General features: G+C 34.7%; 1 protein-coding gene across 3 annotated transcripts; it reads left to right on the forward strand.

Moving 5' to 3' along the window:
* Positions 1–1,677: 1,677 nt before the first annotated feature.
* Positions 1,678–10,723, forward strand: LOC110105871. Of its 3 annotated transcripts, none has more exons than XM_028694014.1 (8): positions 1,678–2,088; positions 3,200–3,715; positions 6,626–7,834; positions 7,951–8,278; positions 9,401–9,656; positions 9,735–9,945; positions 10,027–10,112; positions 10,482–10,723. In XM_028694014.1, exons 1-7 carry the CDS (start codon positions 1,939–1,941, stop codon positions 10,096–10,098), a joined length of 2,742 nt encoding a protein of 913 aa, XP_028549847.1. In that variant the 5' UTR covers positions 1,678–1,938; the 3' UTR covers positions 10,099–10,112; positions 10,482–10,723. The 3 variants fall into 3 exon arrangements, with proteins under 3 accessions (XP_028549847.1, XP_028549851.1, XP_028549852.1); XM_028694018.1 differs by having other exon boundaries at positions 10,485–10,723; XM_028694019.1 differs by having other exon boundaries at positions 9,401–9,491.
* The last annotated feature ends 4,776 nt before the right edge of the window (positions 10,724–15,499 follow it).

A 15,499-nucleotide genomic window follows, 5' to 3' on the forward strand; every position in this document is an offset into this window, starting at 1 on the left:
GGGAATCCTAAGTTCGTGAGAGCAGGGTTCACATTTTAATTTCAAAAATTCCAGAGCGAATAACAATACAATGTAACATTAGATATTTGCAATGTGCCTGCAACACACAATACAATATATATATATGGATGAATGCTAAAATTGCATAGAAAGAGAAAATGAAACATATATACAAGCTACTAAGAGTGAAGAACACTATCACATTCTTCCTTTACTAAACTACAAAAGGAAGAAGGAAGTTCACTCTCACAAAACAAATCCCAAATAAAATCAAAAGAAAAAGCTAAGTTAGCACAATAATCTGCTAACATATTACAATTGCGATTAACCCAATGAAAAATCACATTATTGATGATAACTCATATATGATGATGAGAACTTAGACTTATGTCGCGTCTATGTAGTTGTTCAATTTGAACATAAATAATTAAAATATGCATTTGATATAACAATAGAAATTATAACTTCATCCACCGGGATCTGTAGAATCAGAGTGTAATTCTCCATATTGTATTACACTTTTTTTTTTTCTGTGTTTGATTATAAACTGTTATTTTGTGATATTTAAATTAGATTTATACTATTCTGTTTATCTTAAATTTTTATAAGAATATGTACATTTGAGATTTCAATTTGTTTTTATATATCAAAATTCATGCTTTATTGATAAAAAGTATAATTTCTCATATGAATTTTAATAATATATTAAAATATACAATGAATTTTGCTCAAGTGAACTTTTTTCATTGTCTATTGAGCATATGATGATCTAAAAAAAAATGAAGGAAAAAAAAAAGAGAATTAATTTAATGAATATTTTCAAAATTTTAAATGAAAATTAAATTGGACTTGGCTTTTTACAAAGAAATCAAATTTAATAACTAATAGATTCAGTAATTGGGGACATAATTATGTAATAATAATCATCCAACTCATGTTAATGACAACAAATATTATTTTTAAATCAAAATGATTTATAAAAAAAAAACTAAATAAAGGAGTGAAAAGAGATAGAGAGACATAAAATTAGAGAAATGTTATTATTCTTTATAAAAATAGAGTTTATTTTGTTATATCTTACATTATCTATTTATACATTTAAGAATTGAATTTAAAAAAAAATGATTTAGGAGTTAATCATTTGAGTGATTAATTATTGTATATGAATGTAATTATATATTAATTTTGCATATTAAAAATAAATGTTATATATGTAATTATTCCAAAATTAGAATTTACATTTGGGCCTTCTTTAAAATAAATTAAAATTGTAAATGATAATTCATACATTCAATTAAAGAAACAAATAAAATAAATAAGATGAAAAAAATATGAAAATAACTTAAAGTTAAAAACTACATATGTGGCATATATCAAAAGAAATAACTTTCATTAGTAGTATAAAAATAATATATAATATTTTTATCAAATAATATATAATTAAAAAATTTATAAAATTAATTTTTATTTTTAAAATTTTATTTTATAAATTTAATGTAAGTATAATAAAACTAGTATATATATAATTGTTTTGTAAATCCTCTAACAAATATCATTGATCAGCCTTTTTAAGTTAAAATTTTCAAATCTATGTATCGTTTATCGTCATGGAAAGAGATATTTAAGTAAAGCGCAAACCAGCTCCCAAGACGACTCCTCGTTAACCTTCTCCGGCGAATGAGCCAACAGGTATGATTAGTTGCATGAGAGCCATGAATGCATCGATCGCTTAGTTCTCCACACCAAATTTCAAGTGTTCGGGCAATCACCGAAAGTGACGAGACCCTTGAGCTCCTTTCTCAGTTAGTGCGGAACATTACACTTTATCTTCTTTGATCTCTTCTCTTCTTTACACATCAAAGTTATACTGCTGTGTATCACCGGCTTTCTATTTGCTTTCCTCTTTCAATTCTTCTGAACTGAAGTGCGAGAAAGAATATGATCAGCAATGGGAGTGCTGATGGCGATAATGATTTTCTGGAGAAGCGGAGGCCGAAGGATGAGAATGAGAAGCAGTCCAGCCTTGTTCAGATCGTGTTCTCGTGGTCTCTTAGCGATATTTTTAATTGCGATCTCTTTAAGGGCAAGGTTAACTATATATCTTCCTTAATCAATTGCTTTCTGTATCAGTACTTTTGATTGAAATTACCACTCTTTACACTTCTTATTTTCAAATGCTTGCAATGCTTGATCTGCAGTTTAGTTTCCAGATATGGAAGATAATTTTATATCTTATGTATTCATGAAAACTATTATCTTATAGCTTGAATTCAATTTAAATTCAAATATGATATTGAGTTGCTCTCATGAGATTTGTTATTTATATTCAAGACCTTCATGTCACAATTAAATTATCGTTATAGTAATATTCATATTAAGTTACAAAACTGAATGTTCATATGTTACAACTTTGGTTTTGTTTGGTATAATTTTTTTATTGTTTTATAAAGCAGTTTTTTAGTATAAGAATTTTTTGTTTAAAAATTTTTTGTGCTAAAAAACTACTTTAAAAAACAGTAAAGATGCTAGTGTAGCGTCCATACCAGATTAAGTTCTGGCTATAAACCATTTTAGGAGCTGGAGCACTTTAAAAACATTAATAATTTGCCATAAACTTGAAAATTTTCTACTAATGACCACTTTAATTGCTTTCCCTTGAGAAAAAAAAATAAAAAAGAAGGTTATGTGGTAGCAGTATTGAGCCAAAATCAGCCAAATAATTTCTTGAAACTTGCTTAAATACTGGATTTCATAAACACAAAGTTTGAACATAGCAAGACTCAATAAATCTAAGGTCAAGCTCTTAAAGATTTAATACTTCACATACAAAAATTCTTCAGGACTTCAACACTTCTAAGCTTTACTAAATCTGACTTTATGGGATTCAATAAATTCTACTCGACTTAAATCCTATTTGCTATCAAACTTTAAAAGAGCTTTATAATCTTATTATAATTAAAAGGAACCTCTGCTACTATGTATTATTACTTACTGTTATGTATAAAGTATTTGCAGATTATTTTATGCAAGGTAATGATACATGAGCTTTATGCACGTAACAATTCATCAATTAGTTGATAAAGTTCAGCCATCAGTTTTTGTCTATATTTTTTCCTTTTCTTCAAAATGTCAGCATGTATAGATATCATTACACTACTTAATGATCAACTTGAAAACAAAATATTTATAATTTCTGCAGGTACAGAAGATACCTGAAACTTTTACATCCTTGGAGCATTATTTTGGTTCCTTCAGCACACCATTAATAGAAGAAACTCATGAAGATCTACGCTCGAGTTTGGAGACATTTTCTGATGCAACAGCACATGTTGAATTACAATATATACAGATGCAAAAATCAAAGAAGTTATTTTACCGAATTAAAATAAAAAATGCAAATGTTGAAAATGGTTTTTATCAGCCTATGAATGGAGACATTTTTGTGCTCACAAGAACAAAACCAAGAGATTTATCTGATTTAACACGCAATGCAACTTCATACATCACAGGCTATGTTGATGATAGTTTGGACTTCCATGAATATATTGTTGAGCTATCACGCAAGCTGGAGATTAGATCAAACAGAGAATCATTTTTCATTGCTTTCCTTTTGAATATGACGACTTCGATTAGGATCTGGGACTCATTGAATCTGAAGGTGGCAAAGGAAAGAAATCTGAGCATCATCAACGAAATAGTATCATATATTTCCTCGGTATGCTACAGAACTTATTACTTCTCTATTTTAATTTGGCACTAATACATAATAATAATAATAATTAACATCATCTTTAGTCTGATCCAACTATTTAGGATAAATTGTATAAATCCCCATTATTAAATTTTGATCTCGCTAACTTTTGCATAGCTATTGAGCATATTTTCTGTAAAATTTTCTATTAAATCATTTTGACTAAATTATATTCATAATATTTAAGTTTATTAATTTTCCTTCTTAATTAACTGTCTATATCAATTTTATCTTTTACATATGAGTGTTGCAGAGATGAGGATGTTAAGGTGATGTGGAACAATCATGGGAAGATGAGATGCTTAAAGACATTTGCACATTTAGTTTTAGAGAACAATAATAAGCAAGATCTCATGTTGGTTTGAACGATAAAATAAAATATTAAAGTGATAAATAGCGTTGGTTAAATTACGTGCATAGAAGATAAGAGTATAAAAATCAATCAATTTAATCCACTTTTTCATTCGTGAATGGTCTCAACCATAAATCCCTTCGTTAACATTAAGACTAGCTACTACAAGGAACCCTTCACTCGACTCTTCCTATTACTAGGCTTTAGCGGAGGGACCAACAACATCTTTGTGAATCAAAATATAACCACGTTGGAGAAATAAACTAAGAGGTTAAAAGAGTCGGATGTCGAGTTTACCCAAAGATAAGAGAGATGCACATTCTGACAAGATCGTTTGAATGCTGGGGAAGATGTGGGCAGCAACCAAGAGCTTTCCCGCAGCATGGAACAGCCGGGAAGTGGTTGCAAAAATTTCGATCCATGTAATCTTCAATGGGGGCGTCGATCTCTATGTTGACGTCACGAAAGACGATCTCAAAACGTCCACACGTCTTTGGGAATCAAAGACTAATCTCTGAACAATATTCAGATTGGCCATGCATAGTTGTATCGGAGAAAATGTAGAGAGGGGGAGGAGGGGATCGACCAAGCTAAGTGGAGGAGAAAAATAAAATATGAAATTAATTTCAGATTTAACGAATAATTAGAGATTAATCTCCTCTGAAATTTGAATTTGAAATTAGTGGAGATTAGGAGGAAAAGTGGGGAGGGGATTGAATTAATTAGATCCTTAATTTATGGGACCTAATTAATTAAAAGGGGGAGCTTAGGTGGCCGGCCAAAGAGGGAGAGAGGGAGGGGAGTTTAAATCAAAAACCTGAAATTAATTTCAGTTTTGAGTGAATTTGGAGGGAGACTAATTTGAAATTGGATTTAAATTTCAAATGAGGTTATAAGGAGTTAATGGGCAATCAATGGGGGCCCACTAATAGCGGTCGATGGCTTAGAGAGAGGGAGAGGGAGGTTATGAAATTTGGAATCCAAATCAATTGCAATTAATACATTGAATTAGCATTAATTGGCTTCCACCCTAGCATGGCCGGCGGCATCAAGGAGAGGGAGAGGATTGTGGAGAGAATTTAGGGAATTTTCGAAGGAGCAAAAAAAGGAATTAGGAAAATTATTATAACCTCCAATTTGTTTGAAATTTAAATTGAAGTCATGAATAAAACTTTCCTAAATAGGAATTTCCAAAATTGTAAAGTTTTGAAATTCAAAATTTGAATTTCAAATTGACTCCAATTTTCCCTCTCAAGCCCAACTAAATTTGGAAGATAGCATGATGATTGAGATCATCATCACAACGGAAAAGGGGGCTTGGTGGGGGTGGAGGCAAGAGGAAGATGTGGGTTTGGCTTTGGGAGGTGGCTAGGAGCAAGGCCGGCGGGTGGAATTGTGGAGGGGGAATTTGGTGGGGATCAAGGAGTAGTTTGGTGGCGGAATGAAAGTGGAGGGAATTCGATGCCAAAAAAATAAAAGAAAAATAAAGATAAGAAAACCGTGAACCTTGGAATCCATCAAGATTGACGGGTATTGCTTTTGCCTCACTTAGGCCTCTCCTCTTACGAACTCACTAAGAGATCGTCCAAAGAGAGAAAACTTAGAACTTACAAAGAGATTCATAAGCACAAGCTGAAAATTTCATATTAATCATCATTAGCCATTCTTCAAGAAGAGGAGGGATTTAAATAGACAAATACAAGAAAGGAAAAATAAAAGACAACAATACCTTCGGGTCTTACAAAGAACTAATCCCTTAAGCAAGGGCATAAATGAAAAAAAGACAGAAAATAAATAAATACATCACATATAATTAAAATAAAAAAAGCCGTCGATCATCGGCCACGTCCCTGATGGAACATTAAGGGTCTGATGTCTGCATCATAAGGTGGATGAGTGGATTCATTCCTACAGACATAATGTAAAACGAATATATACATGAAAAGGTTGAAGTAGCTCGAGTGAAAAATAAGATTAGAAAGAGTCGTCTTAGATTCTTTGGCCTTCTAAAGATCCCATTCGGAGAATAGGTGTATTAGATTTGACCTATGTCAAAAAAGGTAGAGAGATAGACCTAAAAAGACTTGGTTAGAAAAATTAAAAATGACATTTTTTATTAGATTTAAATAAAAATTTGACTATTAACATGACACACTCGAGAAAAAGGATTCATATAGCTGACCCCACGTAGCAGGATAAATGTTTGATGTTGTTGTTATTGTTGTAGTATATAATGAGTGCATTTATAATCATGTGATGAACATGTCCAAACCACCAAAATTTAATTTTCACTACCTTATATTCAAGAGAGGTTGCATCTATCATCCATTTGATATGCTCATTCTTCATTATTTCTAATTTAATCACATGCTGAATAGCATTATCTTTTCTGCCAACAACTTCTCTATCAGTAGCTTTTTTTTTTGCCTAATCCTAGAATTCATTTAAGAGAGCTGGTCCTATTATAGTTTTATAAATTTAATCTTTAAATCATAATCAGGCTTTTGTTTTTCTGGTAACAGGTTAGAAAGGAAAGTTCCTCTCCACCCAGTTCACCTAAATTGTTTCTTAATGCATGCGTGAGCGACAATCTAGAGAGATTCAATCTAAATGATTCACAGAAATATGCTGTGCAAGATTGTCTGTCAATGAGGCAGAAGAATCATAAAGAAGATCATATAAAGCTCATATGGGGTCCTCCAGGAACAGGGAAAACTAAAACTACAAGTACTTTAATACTTGCTCTTCTACAACTAGGATGTAGAACTCTTATATGTGCACCTACAAACACCGCTGTTGTTGAAGTTGCTTCTCGCTTCTATAAGCTGTTTAAATATGAAAAATTCATAGGAAAAACTAACTTCTCCATCGGAGACATTATCTTGTTTGGGAATAGCAACAGGATGAAAATTGATGATGATCTCTCAGAAATTTTTCTAGAACACAGAGCAAAGATTCTTCTTGAAAAGTGTTTCAACCCTGTAACAGGTTGGAGGCATCTTGTACGAACAATGATAGATTTTCTTGAGAATGCTGCATCCCAATATAAACAATATGTAGAGAATGAAATGAGAAAAAAGAATGAAAAGAAAAATGAAAATATAAAAGAAATTCTAACAGTTAAAACATTCAATGAATATGTCTTAATGCAGTATCATTGTCGTGCTAAGCAATTGGAAGAGTGTATTAAAGTTCTATGCAATGAACTTCCCAGGACATTCATACCTTATACAATTTTCAAAGACATGAATATAGCTATAGACTTGATGAAAGTATTTAAGAATGTTTTGATATCAGCAAGTGCTTCTCATGTAGATCTTAAAAACCTGTTTAAATCTGAAGTTGAGAAAGGCAAGGAGAAGCTACCTTGTGTTGATCCAATCATATACTTGGCTGGATACCTTTCCATTAGAGTTAGATTGAGAAAAGCCAAAACTTTCTTATGGCAGCTACTCAGGCACCTTTCTAGAGAGTTTAATCTACCTAAGGCCTACTATCAGGTCATTGTGGAAAAAATTTGCCTCAAGGAAGCAACACTTATTTTCTGCACAGCCTGTAGTTCTTTTAGGCTACAGAACATCCTAATGAGAAATCCACTAAAGTTTTTGATTGTTGATGAGGCTGCACAGCTCAAGGAATGTGAATCCCTGATCCCCTTACAGATTTCAGGCATAGAGAATGTAGTTTTAATTGGCGATGAGATTCAGTTACCAGCCATGGTCAAAAGCAAGGTATGATCTAAATACATAAAATGTCAATCTTTCTTGCAAAAATAACATATTTTCAGTTTAGATGATATTCAGTTCATACCCTCTTTCTTTCTATTTCTCTCTTATGCTCTCTTCAGATTTCGGAGATGGCTGGTTATGGGAGAAGCCTGTTTGAAAGATTAAGCTCATTAGGGCAAGAAAAAAATCTGCTTAACATCCAATATAGGATGCACCCATCCATCAGTTCATTTCCAAACTCCAACTTTTATGAAAACAAGATTTCAGATGGAGAAAATGTTCTAGTTCCAAACTATCAAAAACAATATCTATCAGGGCTACTTTATGGTCCATATTCATTTATAAACATTGGATGTGGCAAGGAGGTAACAGATAAAGATGGAAGAAGCAAAAAAAATCTTATAGAAGTTGAAGTTGTTGCGAAAATAGTAGAAAAACTTTTCAAAGGTATGTTGTTATCTTCTAGACTCTAGTGAAGCCATGATTTTACTGTCAAATACTACAATTTATACATATTTTCTATTCCACAGCTGTAGTGTCATATAGATAGTCAATGTGGTTGTCATTCAGTTTTATTTTGGCCACTATCATTCTCCATTTATCTGCAATTTGATGGCTTCAACTGTGACTAAGCCTTCTTTTTCAATGTATTTCTGATGCATTAATGGTTTGCGTATTTGGTTTAGCATCCATTCTTCTGCTTTTGATATTTATATCTAATTGTCACTAAGATCCATAGTTGATCATGACTTTCTTAATCAATAAATACCTAATGCTACATATGTTTGCGGATCCTTGTGCTGCATGAAGAGTCTTTTTTCATTTAATTTTATTTCTATTTTGTTATTTGTAACTTTGTATATCTATACCTTATTGCTTGTGAGCTAGAAAATTAGAAATATGTTAGGCCGGTCCAGCCTGGACCGGCCCAACCTGGACCGGCTCAGTCGGTCCGGGTCTTCTCCAGGAGGAAACGAAACAGGGGGGAGGCGGAAGAGGAAAAGGGCCAAGGGAGAGAGAGAGAGAGAGAGAGAGAGAGAGAGAGAGAGAGAGAGAGAGAGTGAGTGAGTGTGACATCAGTAGATTATAACATAAAAACATAAGGATAATTTCTCAAATTTCTAGAGATTAAATTGTTTTTCTTACATAGGCTACCATTAGATTATAACCTATAAACATTAAGGATAATTCCTCAAATTTCTAGAGATTAAATTGTTTTTTTACAGAGGCTTTTAGGCTGCATGTTCATCTTGATTTCATTAATGAAAATAAATTACTAGTGGCCAAGTAAATCAGATATGTTTGAATAAAAAAGTTTCTATAAATGGTTTGAAAAGATTAGTAATTATCACCAAACCTATGAAACTTTAGATAACCATGCAGCCTATAGCTCTTAAGAACAGCTCCAATGCAATGTACATCCTTGAAAAAAATATATTTTAAAAGCACAGAGTTAGAGTGTACTTCACCTCCATCCATAACTTATGAGACTTTACTTTTATATGATCTTTTTTTGTCATAAGTTGCTTAATGAGGATTAACTTGACTTTCTCTTGTTGTTTCCAACAGTATCAAAGCGCACAAATCAGAAACTTAGTGTTGGTGTATTGTCACCATACACTGCACAGGTGTTCGCCATCAATGAAAAAATAGGAAAAAAGTATGTTTTATCAAATTACTTCTCGGTGAAAGTTAGATCCATAGATGGTTTTCAAGGTAGTGAAGAGGATGTTATTATTTTCTCAACTGTAAGATCTAATAAAAGTGGATCACTAGGCTTTCTTGCTAATTTTCAAAGGACAAATGTGGCTCTCACAAGAGCTAAGTATGTTCTTTCTTGCTAATCTAATTTACATAAACAATAACAAATTAATATCCTAATGCGTTTAATTTTGAATGGCAGGCACTGTTTGTGGATTTTAGGAAACGAGGCAACCTTAAGCAGTGATGAAAGCATCTGGTTAAAAATAATCAATGATGCAAAGAAAAGAAGATGCTTCCATAGTGCAAATGATGATAAAGATCTCTCAAAAGCTATATTTGAGGCATGTATCAAGTTTGATGAGCTAGACAACTTGTTGAATATGGATTCTCTACAAATAAGCAAGACTAAGGTGAAAGTTTTTATCAAGAAAATGAGATTGTTTTCTTGGCAATTCAAGCTACTAACCTTGTTTTTAATGGCATGGCACCAGAGATTTGATCGCCCATCTCGTTCATATCCACAACAATGGGTTGCTAGAGAGAGGAAGAAGGTTAACTTATAAGTGGCGTAAATTAGGTATTATTTTAAATCTCTTTGAGTCCATTACTCAAATTCAAGTCTCTATAACAGAGAATTAGGCTTTGTTTGGGACGACTTTTTTGCTGCTTTCTAAAGCAATTTTCTAGTACTAAAAAGATGATTTAAGAAGTAGGAAGAAAGCCGTCCCATACGAAGCTTTAGTCTCAGCAGAATAGAGCCGTTTTCAGATCGAGAACTATGTATTTTTCACTTAAAAAATGCAATTGAAATAAATAAAGAGATTACCCAGCAAAAATATCAGTGCAATATGGAAGCTTTAGAACTAAAAAGCCTATAGCACGAAAATGAACTTGTTTTCTTTGCAATTATTGCAAACTACTAACTTGTTTCTTTATGTCACAACAGCAGATATTCGACAGTTCAAATCCAGGAGTAGGGTTTTTGCTTCAGGAGGAAGGAGGACAAGAGCTTTTCCTGTCTATTTATTATGCTCTTCTGGTCCAAAAAAAACTTCACTAATCATGAAAATGATTTTTTGTGCTTATTTAAAGCCAAATGAGCTCACAAACATATTATCAAGGAAGAAGTGTTGTGGCATATGTTAATATGTTAATATGATTTGCTAGAGAAGCTTTTGAGAAGGTTAACTGGCTTGCATCTATCATTGGCACAACACCATCAATGCATAGGCCAAAATATTCAAATTGAATATATATTATTTGTTTGATTATATTTACAATTTTAAATTAATAACTTTTTTTTATCAATTCTAATTTTATTAATTAAATTATAATTAATTGAGATTAATATCACAATTAAACATTAATTAGTAATTTATAATTTAATTATATTTAATTAAATTAAACCACAACTAATATTAATTTATTTAGATTAAATATTTTTTTAATTAATATTATTTTAAATTTAAATTTAATATATATGATTTAGTTTCTTTCAATTAATATATCTTATTAAATACTCTCATTTTCTCCCCCAAATTCAATTCTCCGAATTCGTTAAACTCTTTTTTTTTTTTATTTATAGAGTACATTACATGATATGAATACAAAGAATCACTATTGACATGTTCGTTTGGTCGGGAGGACCGCAGTCGGCGGGCGACGGAGGTCGGAGGGCTTGTAGTCGGTGGGCGACGTAAGTTAAGAGGACCGTAGTCGGTTGGCGACGGAGATCGAAAAGATTGTAGTCGACGGGCGACGTAAGTCAGGAGGACCGTAGTCGGCGAGCAACAGAGGTCGGAAAGACTGTAGTCGGCGGGCGATATGAGTTAGGAGAACCATAGTCGGCGGGCGACGGAGGTCGGAAGACTGTAGTCTGACGACGAAGATCAGAAGGACAGCGTCAGGTAGAAGTCCAACAATGGAAAGAAATCCATCTTCGCATAGACATCCAGAGAAGTCCGATAATCGGTAGAAGTCCGGCATCGGGTAGAAGTCCGCCGTCTATTGGTGGCAGAGAAGAAATCCGGCTTCACTTGGGCGGAGTTTCGGCGTCATGAGGGAACTCTGCTGTAAATTGGGAAGAATTTCTGCATTCCATGGAAGTTAGGCAGAATTCTGGCGTTCTCCCGAATATCCGGCAGAAATCCGGCGTCTTCAGGCGGCAGGAATAGCTCCGGCGGTGGTCGAGGAGGAGCTTCTTCCTTCTCCTCCTTCTTCTCTTCTTTTTCTCTCTCTTCACTTGAGTCCCCTTTGTGTTGACTGAGGGCTCTAATTATAGTTTTTCTGGAGTGGCATAGCCCGTAAATAGGCGTGAGAACAGGGGCGAATTGGGAGTTGTTTGAATGGACGGCCGATATCGAATCCTTTGATCATGCACTGTTTGTTGGACATTTGGAGGCCTTAATGATGTCGGAATTAGGCGATCTTGGGCTCGTTGGATTGGTCCCGTCGAGCCGCTCAATTCGAATATAAGCTCGTTAAAATCGGAGACCGTTTAGTAACTCAAATTGCGGTTTGAACCTTCCAACAGCGCTTCGGGCCCTTGATTCGGACCCATTTGGGCTCGGATTGGGTTGAATTTGGTGTCGTTGGATTCATATTTCCGAGATGCTCAGTTTGATTGTGAGCTCACCAAAATCGGAGTTCATATGCTCTTGAATTTAATTTTTGAAATTTCCGAACTAATTTTGCCTCGAGATTCGTGCCCAATTAAGATAATTTCATGATAACGTATCAATTATGATCATTACTGATAAAAGTAGAATAAATTATCGACCTATAAGTATTGACAGGACAAAATTGATATAAAATCAAACTAAATTATAAATATACATAACCAAGCTCCATTCCATAAGGAATGGCTTTGATTTGAGAACTAGGCAAATGAAATTAGGGGTGTGAGTGGAGCCAGTTCGAGTTTGTGAGCCTAATTTATCGAGTTTCGAGCTTGAGTAGAATTTCGAGCATCTTGGATTATTGAGCTCGAGTTCGATTCAAATGATGCTTAGTTTGATTACTCATCGAGAGACTCGATTAAATACGGAAGGCGAACTAGAGGAAGGCGAAAGGAGGTAGGCAAAGCACGGACTAACCGCGAAAGGTCTCTTAGCATGCGAACCTATGAAAACGAAGCAGGTTGCGCATTTGCACGTGCAAACTGCGCAAGGTGGATTGGTGAATTGTGGAAGGCTCTCACGAGCTTGTTTTCGGAGGCACGAGTGGAGCTCGAGCTCGGCTGAAATTTTGAGTTCAAGTTCGATCTCACTCGAGCTTGTCTCATTTGCACCCCTAAATGGAACCAATAGCATTGGGAGTTATTAAGAATCCAGCCCAACGTTAAGTCCGACAAGAATTCCGAGAGCTGACCGTCTGGACCACTATCCATTTTGGAATTTCCTCAAACATCTGAGATTGACAAGCACGAGCGCTCTTTTCCAACGCCAAGTTTTGGAATCCCGCAAGCATCCGATAGGCAAAAGCTCCATAGATCTCCGATTACTGCGATGAGGGAGACCGCCGATTTCTGCGATTCTATTTGCCGGCGTACGAATGGCCCCATCCCGTCGGCGAGCAAGATGTTCGCAATCCTTTTTCTCGCCTCTGGTTTCCTCCTCGCTCGCCGGATGCGAGAAAAACTACGTTCTTCGGCACCTCTCTTCGTTCTCTCCTCCGATGAGATCGCCGCCGCCGTTTGCGTTCTTGCTTCCTTAGCTTTTCATCTTCTACGCCTTCGCCGATCATGATGACTTCTTAAAGGAGACCGCCCAATGGATTTCCAATCGGCATGGTGAGACGATATTTTTTTTTTAATTTCATTTTTAAAATTTTCATGGTGAAAAGATCGATGGAAGAAAAATTCTTCCCTATGATACTGTATATTGTTTTTTAAGAAATCTGTGAATTGACCAAATTAATTGAGATTTCAATATCAAGTCCAGCTATGCCTTTTTTAATGTTCAAAACTTGCCTGATTATGATTCAATTAATGAAGAAATTTAAGTTTTTGGACGATAACTTACAAACTTGATTGGTATTGATGCTGATTATTTTTTAGATCGATTGCTCGATGAATTAAAATTTAAAGAGTTTACTACACTTAAAATACAATAAGGTTACTAGAAAGTTACAAATGACCTATAGAAAATCCGAACTATTCAAACACTTACACAAGTGATAGAAAAAAAAAAGTCAGTAGCATTAGGGAATTTGGAGAGATGGGAATCAATGAAAGACAGACAACAAAACCCAGAATAGGAAGGTCATTGAATCGACGAGGAAAGCAAATGCAGAAAACAAGAAGTTCCCGAGAAATTCAACATAAAACTTAGGCTGCACATTAACCAATACATCAACAAAATCTTTTAAATGGACAGAATGATAGGGAGTGTCTTTCCTACTATTTGCTGCTTGCTCCATTTTGCCGTTTCTGACTTGTGCTGGGAAGATTCTTTTTTCTCCCTTTTCAGGTTGGTCTTTTTCTGGAGCTTTCTTGGGTGCTGGAAGGAGTTCTTCTATTCGATGGCACTGTTGCTGGTCAAATTTTTAGAATTTACCACTTTTTGGGTTACTCAATTGTGTATGTTTTGGATGGTATAGTTGGGGTTTATTTCTTTTGACCTACATAAGTTTTTGTTTTTGCTTATGTTAGGTAGTTTTTTTACTCGTAATCTTTTTACTTGTAATTATTCCTTTTATCTTTAATATATGGGCTTTGGCCCCAAATTTTCCCAAAAAAAAAAAAAAATGATAGGGAATGAATGCATACATATCAATGGCGCAAAATAGCATACGTCATGATGCATGGCGTCATGTGGCTAAACTACGGTGCCATTTATATTGCACGGCGCAGATGTTCAAAATAACGCGCGCTATTTGCGCCATTGCAATAGGACAAATAGCATGAGCAATTTTATTTAAGGATTCTTTAATATTATTATAAATATATTTTTAATGCTTATATGGTTTTAATTTCTAAGTTAATGTAATAATGAAATTTAAGATTATTTGCTATGATAAAAATAGTTCAGTTAGATTTTTATTAGATTTTATTTAGGTTTACTTGCCGTCTGAACCCTTCGACACTCGCAAGGGAAGTTTTTGCTGTTGTTGCTCGAACCCTTTGACACTCAGGAAGGAAGATGGTTTGACTATTCGGTTGTTGCTTGAACCCTTCGATTTAGTTGTTCTGCTTCTTCTTTTGCCTGCTTCCGTCGCCCTCACCCTCGTTCGCTAGTCACGACTCACGACATCCACTTCGTCATCTCCTTTGACGAAGGTGTTGGATAGGAAGTCACGAAGGAGGCTTGCTGTAAGGTAACAATCTTCAATATGCCTTCTTCGTCCTTCAATTGTTTTTTCCTATCATCGCTTGGTCACGACTCACTCTTCTTGTGGAATAGGAAGTCATGGCTTACAAATAAGGGCGTCAATTATTTAGCCAAAAAATATGTGTTCAGGTCAACTCGTTTAACAAATTGGTTGGGTTATGGTTCCAATTTTTAACCCGTTTGAAAAGTCAGGCCAGGTTTTGGTCAACTTGTTATCCCGAATTTGACCCGAGTCACCCTCCCGAGTTTGGACCTCGCCAGTTACCCCACACATTCTCCTCAACAAGGCCCAAGTGGACCTTGTGCTTGAGGCACTCGCGCCAGTACGCTGTAGTGGCTTAGGTGCAGTCCCGCCCATAGTTGGCTCTCACCCGCATGATTTCATCCTCGCCTTGTACCGCAGTTGCAATTCCACCCTCACCCTCGCTATGCACCATAATCGCAGAGTCGTGCTCTCACCCGCAAGTGATGAGAACATCAAAGATCAACGGCTATGATCGTGTTTATTTATTTTGATATATGTTATGTATTTGATTTGTTATTGTACTTTTCCCTTTCTATCCTCACTTGAGGGCTTTGTCTTATGTTTACCCAGGAGCAATTGTGTCTTTTTATTTTCCTTCATGTATTTGAC

The sequence above is a fragment of the Dendrobium catenatum genome, unplaced genomic scaffold, assembly GCF_001605985.2.
Source record: "Dendrobium catenatum unplaced genomic scaffold, ASM160598v2 fragScaff_scaffold_47, whole genome shotgun sequence".
Taxonomy (NCBI): domain Eukaryota; kingdom Viridiplantae; phylum Streptophyta; class Magnoliopsida; order Asparagales; family Orchidaceae; genus Dendrobium; species Dendrobium catenatum.